This window comes from Salvelinus sp. IW2-2015, linkage group LG30 (genome assembly GCF_002910315.2).
Source record: "Salvelinus sp. IW2-2015 linkage group LG30, ASM291031v2, whole genome shotgun sequence".
Lineage (NCBI taxonomy): Eukaryota > Metazoa > Chordata > Actinopteri > Salmoniformes > Salmonidae > Salvelinus > Salvelinus sp. IW2-2015.
In genome coordinates, this window is record NC_036869.1 from 11,449,903 (window position 1) to 11,459,322 (window position 9,420).

Genomic DNA, 9,420 nt, shown 5'->3' on the forward strand with positions numbered 1-9,420 from the left:
GTATAAAAAATCTAAAACTGAAATATCACATACATAAGTACTTACATAAGTATTCAGACCCTTAACTCAGTACTTTGTTGAAAATGCACATGAAAGCAGGCTGTCATGTGCCTTTTACTGAGGAGTGGCTTCTGTCTGGCCACTCTACCATAAATGCCTGATTTGTGGAGTGATCCACAGAGATGGTTGTCCTTCTGGAAGGTTCTCCCATCTCCACAGAGGAACTCTGGAGCTCTGTCAGAGTGACCATCGGGTCCTTGGTCACCTCRCTGACCAAGGCCCTTATCCCCTGATTGCTCAGTTTGACTGGGCGGCCAGCTCTAGGAAGAGTCTTGGTGGTTCCAAACTTCTTTGATTTAGGAATGACGGAGGACCTTCAATGCTGCAGCATTTTTTTTGGTACAATTCCCCAGATCTGTGCCTCGACACAATCCTGTCTCGGAGCTCTAGAGACAATTCCTTCGCCCTCATGGCTTGGTTTTTGCTCTGACATGTACTGTCAACTGTGGGACCTTATATAGACAGGTGTGTGCCTTTCCAAATCATGTCCAATAGATTGAATTTACCACAGGTGGACTCCAATCAAGTTGTAGAAACATCTCAAGGATGATCAATGCAAACAGGATGCACCAGAGCTAAATTTCGAGTCTCATAGCAAAGGGTCTGTATACTTATGTAAATAAGGTATTTCTGTTTCTTATTTGTAATAAATCTGTAATTATGAGGTATTAAGTGTAGATTGATGAGAGAAAAAATGTATTTAATCAATTTTAGAATAAGGCGGTAACGTAACAAAATGTGGAAAAAGTCAAGGTGTCTGAATACTTTCCGAATGCACTGTATGAGCCACATTACAATTCCCACCAAGTGGGTTAGCGTCATTTTCATGCCAGCAACATAGGTTCCCTTTCCTGCCCTGCCATTCGCTACATTGGTGTTAGAAGTGGGATGGTGGCCATTGGAATGCACGGCCCAGACATGTAAGGGGGCTGAGTAGTCGAGGCACGGGGACGTGCCTTGCTGTTCAGAGGGAGCAGTGTAGCGATTCTCGCTACATAAGAAACATTACAATTCCCAACATGTGGGTTAACCCTATTGGCAAATCTGCGATGGGTGTTTTGCCTTTCACGCTAGCGACCCAGGTTTGCTTCCCTGCTCTGCCATTAGCTACAGTATAATACAGATGGTTTATTGGTGGGGAAATGAGAGGATGATATGGTCCAAATTAGATTGACCCTCTTCACCCAATACACTAGAAGACACGATATGAGAAATGTACATTTCAGGGACACATAAAGCAAAACAACCATGAAAATTGAGAGTTAAAGTTCTAAATAAAGAGTTGTTACTTTCTATTTGAATTCTCTCCCTGGTGCGAGGCGGTCTGTCCTCTTGGCATATACTGCATTTGGGGTTCATCTACTTTTTTTGTTTAATGACAGACAGGGAATTCTAAACGTGTTAGCCGTGTGTCACACCTCCATGAAGATTGTCACAAAGACGCGTCAGCGATGGAAACCCCTCAGAAGGATTCCTCAACCTGAATCGTTCCGTCTCTACGTGTCATATCAATTACACAAGAAGATTCACTTAGCATAGCTGTGTTGGTACTGGTATTTATTCAACACTCTATACAGCAGCCCCAAAAGATGATTGAATTTGGGTGCAGGAGACCACAACATCAGTGTAAGCATTGTGTGATAGGTACTGTGTAGGTTATGTGTGATAACCATTGTACTTTGGCAAGGACTTTGTTTTCAACAGTTATTTACTCACAATTTGGCTCTTTACAAAAAACTGGCTTCTCGTTTGTTTGTGTGAACTGTGTGTGAGTTCTTTTTGAGTTGTGATGACAAAGGTTGTTCAACAAGACGTATCTGTGCCAGTTGAAATAGGCTATGTAGTCACCTTAGCCCTGAAAAAATATGATATATTCTTTCATCCCGACATGGGCCTCAGTCTTTGGCTTGCAGTTTTATATTATAAAGCTCAATATGACATAGGCTGAAATGTATAGATTCAATCCCTCTTCACCTTTTAGGAAATGGAAATGATATGATTGTAGACACTGTAATGTGGTAGTTAACGTAGTGCATGCCTAAGTTCCTCAGGTTAGGCTAATTTCATTGACACTGAATGCGACTGTAATTGACACACTGAAGTCATATTTGAGAAAACAAAGGAACTTTTAATTTATTATTAAAATGACATAAATAAACATAAACTCCCAATGAGTCCAACAAATGCAAATAGAATAGATATGTACATATGATTGCCAGGGAGGGAATGTACACAGAGCGAAGGAGGAGAGACATCTGTGCTTTCTCCTGGGCTGCAGTGGGAGGATACAAGGCACTTCTTGCTTTCATTCTTTCCTTCTTTCTTTTCCTTCAGGCCACGAAACGCAACACACTGACACTGGATCCAAAACAGTTACATGTAAACGGCTAACAATGAAAACGGACGTTAATTTATTTTATATACACACATATACATTTTTTATGTTAGATCAACAGATTATTTAATCTTATTTATCTATTATAATAATAACAAAACTAATTGTAACAATAAACAGTTAAACATAAGGATTGGCCCCTTTAGTAAAGTTGGGGGGGTTACTTCATCAACTTAGCTTTGTGTAGCTAGTGATCCTGATTGTCTTACGCCAGCGTACGATTGTCTTGGAGTACTCTGTCTGTACTGAAGGACACAACTACAGTAACACACCAGCAACTGGAACAATTGTAGAGGAAGTATATTCAGACTGTCTTAGGCTTATAACTGCACCTTGGAGAGAGTGAAGGAAACTCCCAATGGAAAAACAGATGCCTCTTCCACTCAGACAGCAAGTGTGTAACTTAAGAATGGCAACCTATGGACTTAACACAAGGCCTGAGAGGACCCTACATCTCTCTGCTTCAGATAGATCTTCTTCTGAGTTGACTCTGCCTTTCAAAGGCGCTGCTTCAACCCAAAAGGTTCCTAGCCGATGGTCAGGCAGTAGAGTGGAGATGGTGGTGATGTGGAACAGGATGGTGGTTGAGGAGAGTCAATGGCTATGGAAGCATTGTGCTCAGTAGCTCTGAGCCACAGGTGCCCAGGAGGCGGTGAGCCTGGCGATGGAGCTTTCGAACTGGGCCTCGCCCACGCCTACACCCACCTCGCTAAGGCTGGGGTCGTACATGGAGGATGGTGAGGATACGGGCAGGGAGGAGGTCAGGCCTGTGTAGGAGGAGCCTCGCAGGAACTGGCTGGTCAGGCCACCAGCGATGGAACCAGAGGAGGAGCCGGAAGGAGTTAGGGCCGTCCCGGCAACAGACCACAGGCTGGGATACTGGCTGTAAGGAAGAGCGTGAGAGAGAGAGAGAGAGAGAGAGAGAGAGAGAGAGAGAGAGAGAGAGAGAGAGAGAGAGAGAGAGGTTAGGTTACAAGTTTTTTATTTTTTTCCAACCAGGAAGAAATCTGGGCCTAGTAAAGGTCTAGGCCTAGGGCCCAGAATTGTTCCTGATAAAATCATGTAGTCAGGAACATACTGAAAAATAAACAGTGATATCAGAAACATATACAGTATATGATCAACTATGACCATGTGTTGCCATACCTGGAGTTGGATGTGGAGTTGCTGGTATGGGCCAGGGTTCCCATCCCAGTGGAGTTAGGGATCTGAAGGGCTGACCAGCTGTCATGGGTGGGCAGGGCTCCCGACGAGTTGTCCATGTAGTTGTCTAAACAATAAAGTACATAGAGAAATTACTAACAACGGTATACAAACATTTCTCTGATCAAAACAATGCATTTCCTTCAGGAGTAATTTCTCAAACATATTTTAACCAACATCTTAAAATCCATGAAACCCCCATGCTGTAATCTATACCTATGAGTCTGACTAGTGATCAGAATAAACAGTAAACAGTGCATTCACAGACCGCTGGGTTGGGTAGAGGAGGTTCTTACTTGAGCTGGAGGAGCGGTGTGGGTAGTGGCTGGGGTAGGGAGCGGCCCTGTGGCCCCTCAGGCTGGAGTACCTTTCACAGTAGGACCCCGAGGAGTGGCCAGGGGCCCCGCTGAACGGAGGGGGGCTGCTGCTGGGGCACATGGGACCGTTACCAGGTAGAAACCAACCACCAACTGGAGGGAGAGAAGAAACAAAATGGTTTGGTTAATACACTTCCTTTTTTCATACTGTTCTCTATGTACAGTTTCCTTGGGGACATGGAAGGRCTTGAAAATAACATGTATGATGATGATGATAATGATTTTCTGAACGTTTAATAAAAGTGTGTTGGAAAATGATGTCACATATAATGACTTGGTTTGATTGTTGGAATTGAAACGGAGAGGTACAGAAAGAGCTTTTCTAATTTGGTTGGTGTTGTGAGACTTAAGAAAAGACTTACGTTGGGAATAACCAGACTGTTGACTGTCTCCACCATGGTCTGGCATGTCTTTATGGTCGCTTCTAAAATTGAAAACATAATACCAGAATTCGCACACAAAATAAAATAAATACAGGAAAAGCGTTGTCATATTGCTGACACAATATCAGTCTCTTTCGCTTACCTTTCTTTGGCGTCGAGGAAAGCTTTAGCGAACGGATTGTGTTTGATCTTCAACGCAGTTATCTAGAAGGTACATGAACATGACAAGTACTATTATTTTCTTCCTTCATTGTAAGCAGAACACAATATAATGTTTATTATTGTGAACGAGGATTATCTCTGTGACTGTGTAATTAAGGCCACTGACCTCTTCGTTCTGGTAAGCAGTGACAGCGATGAACTGGGTCTCGGGGAAAGACTGGCTYCTGATCATCTTCTGGAGCCCTCCAACCTTCACTATGTGTATCCTGGGCTCATACTTATGCAGAGAGTTCAGCATAATCTAGATCGAAATTATACCTTATTTTAATAATATCACAATAAAGAATTAAAAAAAAAACACACACTCAAACTGAATAAGATAGAAATATGAGCCTACAGAGCCCTAACACAAAATTGTGAAGTTGACTTGCCATGAAATTAATAACGTTTTCCCKCAGAAAAGGCCTACTTTTGTAATTCAGCACAGCAGGGTAGAGCATCATTAGCTCTGAGAGAGCAGGGCAATATGACCWAGCCTACCAAGTTGATTTTAAAATGATTTACATAATAATGAATATGCATACTACAAATACGAACACAGAAGACGACAAAACAAATCGGGGCATTACCTGTCCTCCCCCGTTGAGTTTATTGGACAATTTGACTTTGCTAAATGAGACAGGCGCTTTCATCCAGTGCGCTCCGAAGTTAGGCGAGTCTGGGTGGATGTAGACGCAGCTAGGGCTCTGTGGCTCGGGCTTGCCACCGGGAACCCACTCGCCGTTCACGTACTTCCACCGGTTGTTGTCTGCAGCCACGAAGTCCAAGAGAACTGAGTACATAGCGTTGGGGTCCAAACCACTCACATTCGCTCTGAGCACTGGAAACATCCGCCTGTAGGTTAAAATAAAGTTGTTAAATAAAAATATAGCCTAAGCAAGCCCAAATATTATGTTATGTTAGCTCAGCCGTTGATCTTTATAAATTAATTATTTGACATATATATATTTGCATTAAAAAGGGTGCAATTTCTGGGCCCGTTACTTTATCCTAATAATAGGGTTTATAAGATTTGACGACCATTGCACTTTATACCTAATTTTTGACATGGTTTTCAAGTTGTAACAGTAAAGCATATATGGCCTATAGATATGGCATATAGCCTGGTCAATACCCTATAGACTATTCTGAAAGGCTGAACATGCCTGTTGCCGATCTAACCTGTGCGCATCAGTTACGTTAAGCTTCGTAGTCGTGCGTAAATGCGGGCTACGATTTCTCCAGATAAACTTTGCTTTCAGCTAGGCCGGCCAGCAGGCCTCGAAGGCCTCCTTTTGATCCGTAGCTAACAGCAAAAAACAACCATAGCCTACCTGCCAGTCTTGGTGACAATCATTTCGTTGGTTAGTTCTTTAAACTTGGTCCATAATTCTGCATCTTCTAGTCCCAGTTTAATATCCCTCTCTGAGGCGTCTCCTTTCTCGCTGCCCTTCTGAAACTCGCTCTCCACCACGCTCAGAAGGTGGTCCAGCCTCTGGTCGGAGTTTGAAGTCATATTTCCTATAGGATGAGTTCGTGTGGAGTTCCGCGAAATGTACCGTTAGAATAGGATTCACTGTTTCAAGATTAGTTTTGACAGGGAGATAAGTACTACTGGCTTCGGAGCCCAAGGCCTGATCATATAAGGCCCCCCAGGGACCACATGGGGACAAGGGCGTGGTGTTGCGTTGCGTTCTAGACCACGCCCCGATGGCCTAACGGTCTGGCTTCGAGCGTCTCTTCGATGTCCCCAATGCAAAATGGCCCATCATAACTGCGTCAATGCAAAATTAATAAATGTACCTATAGGCCTCTAGGTCCACTTTAAACTGTGTCATGTTTGAATAAGAATAACGTCTTCATTGCCCTTTCCTTTAGGTTTATAGCACTTCATGGCCGAGGCCTATACATTTTCTAAAATTGTTTGGATATTCGTTTACTTTTGCATAGCCTAATACATTTTTGGATCTGTTCATATTTCATACATTTGTTACTTATTTTAAATGACCCTCTAACGAAAAAAATACACGTTAAAATGATATTAGGCCTTATTGCCAAAAACATACAATATGTTTATGGAATTAAAAATTGTTTATTAGTATCCTAGTCTATATCATCTATCTGTCAGATAGGAAAAAACATCGTTGGATGATTAGACCAAACTAATTTTTGAATATTTAAATAGAAACAAAAGAAAGGAAGAGACAGGGCAACCGGCTGCAGCCACGGTGCCTTTGAACTAAGTTGTATATTTGCGAATAATGCTAATCTTTTGTTGTCCCAAATACACACGTGAGAAATGTAGTGTTGACTGTTGCCAGGCCATTAGGCTGTTCCTCTGTTCCTGTACTGGGCGAAGTGTGGATAGCCCGGAGGTGACATCGGAGATCTGCATAATGGGGCCGCCTGTCTGTTTCTGATCTCACATCCACTCTCACTAACATCGAGGAAACATTTATTCGCACTTCATTGTAAAAGTATTAGACTTCTTTATCATTAAGATCGGGGATTGAGTTTATAGGGGATTAATAATTGTATCCTATACCAAATGATCTGCTTATGGACTTTTTTTTCTCATTCTGATACCATGCTCTTGAGCAATGTCTGTAGCCTAATGTCTTGTTGTATATATAGGCCTACTTAGAAATTCTATATTAATTATCATCATTTCATATTTTGTTCCAGTTTATTATCTTCTTATCCATTTCATATTTATTTTTTTACATGTGGTTTCCTGAAGATTACTCCAAATGTTACATGTTCATTTCAAGACAGGTGAGGCCTTGAACCTGTGTCCCTCCCTATAATGTCAGAAGATTTAGGAGGGAACTTGTGTGGCTAAAGTCTTTCCTGATGTATGAAGGTTATATTAGGTCTAACAGTTACCATTGATCCTGAGGGGAGGTAGAATACAGTGGGTCTGTGTGTTTTTGTGTTCCTGTCTGCTCTGTCTCAGGCTCTGTGATGTACTTGGAATTGAGTGGGTTCTGTGGAGCGTGACTCCAGTTTACTACTCCACTTCCTGCAGCTCTACAGAGGTCGTAAATGTAAAGGGGTTCTCTCACACCTTTCCATCCCATATCATTCAACTGCCTCTTCCTTTTCCCCTCTTTATTTTGAGGCCTGAGAAGAGAGAGAGAGAATTTCACCACCAGCTACAAAATACAGGACTGTTCTCTATCCCGACCAGTCCCTCTGTCTCAGCCTGAATTTAAAATGTATTACATTTAGATTTTTGGTCATTCACCTACACACAATAACCCATAATGTCAAAGTGGAATTATGTTTTTAGATTTTTTTAAACAAATTAATAAAAAAAGAAAAGCTGAAATGTATTCAACCCCTTTGTTATGGCAAGTCTAAATAAGTTCAGGAGTAAAAATGTGCTTAACAAGTCACATAATACATTGCACGTATGCAATAATAGTGTTGAACATGAGTTTTGAATGACTACCTCATCTCTGTACCCAACACATAGAATTATCTGTAAGGTCCCTCAGTTGAGCAGTGCACAGTTTCAACCACAAAGACCAGGGAGGTTAGCCAATGCCTCGCAAAGGGCACCTATTGGTAGATGGGTAGAATTCTTTTTTTTTTAAGCAGACATTGAATATCCCGTTGAGCATGGTGAAGTTATTAATTACACTTTGGTTGGTGTATCAATACACCCAGTTACTACAAAGATACAGGCATCCTTTCTAATTTAGTTGCCAGAGAGGAAGGAAACCGCTCAGGGATTTCACCATGAGGCCAATGGTGACTTTAAAACAATTACAGAGTTCAATGGGTGTGATAGGAGAAAACTTGTGATGGATCAACAACATTGTAGTTACTCCACAATACTAACCTATTTGACAGATAAATAAAAAATAAAAATAAATTATTTCAGTGAAAAGAAGGAAATCTGTACAGAATAGAAAATATTCCAAAACCTGCACTCTGTTTGCAACAAGACACAAAAGTAATATTTTCAAACATATCGGTGGCTGCAGCAGGTTATGGGTATGTTTGTAATCATTAAGGACTGGGGAGTTTTTCAGGATAAAAAAATGTATGGAATGGATTAAGCACAGGCAAAATCCTAGAAGAAAACCTGGTTCAGTCTGCTTTCCACCAGACACTGGGAGATGATTTCACCTTTCAGTAGGACAATAACCTGAAACACAAGGCCAAATCTACACTGGAGTTGCTTACAGTTTTGACTTAAATCTACTTGAAAATCTATGGCAAGACCTGAAAATGGTTGTCTTGCAATGATCAACAACCAATTTGACAGAACTTGAAGAATTTTGAAAAGAAAAATGGGCAAATGTTGCACAATCCAGGTGTCAAAACAAAGTATTGACTCAGGGGTGTGAATACTTATATAAATGACGTATTTCTGTATTTAATTTTCAATACATTAGCAAACATTTTGAAAAACACGTTTTTACTTATTTTTGGTTCTAGGCCTATGTATTTAAATAACAACTTGGTGTTGAGTTGTACTGTTTGAATGCTGTTCTACTCAACCAACAATACATCTGAAACTAAGATTAATGTAATTCCTTCATTTGTAATGTGTACCTCAATGTTATTTGTCAAATTTGGTTTCCCATAATCTCTTTAGCCTGGTCTGTTGGTGACGTGAGGGTTAAACCATCCAGTGTCCTCAGGCATCAACACACACTCACCTAGGTGAGAAATATTACAGAGGCCTGGTGCTTCACAAAGGGACAGTTATAAGGCCAGGCATATTTTCCAGAGGACTTCGTCTTCGTCTTCGCTGGCCTAAATAAGTAAATACAGAGACGAGGATGAG

General features: G+C 41.3%; 1 protein-coding gene across 1 annotated transcript; it reads right to left on the reverse strand.

Moving 5' to 3' along the window:
- Positions 1-2,167: 2,167 nt before the first annotated feature.
- On the reverse strand, positions 2,168-6,265 carry LOC111955095 (T-box transcription factor T-A). The gene is made up of 8 exons (XM_023975174.2): positions 5,954-6,265; positions 5,210-5,474; positions 4,747-4,881; positions 4,561-4,622; positions 4,398-4,459; positions 3,955-4,128; positions 3,602-3,725; positions 2,168-3,338 (listed from the first exon to the last, which is right to left on the reverse strand). The coding sequence occupies exons 1-8, from the start codon at positions 6,133-6,135 to the stop codon at positions 3,074-3,076; spliced, it is 1,269 nt and encodes a 422-aa protein (XP_023830942.1). The 5' UTR covers positions 6,136-6,265; the 3' UTR covers positions 2,168-3,073.
- Between the last annotated feature and the right edge of the window lie 3,155 nt (positions 6,266-9,420).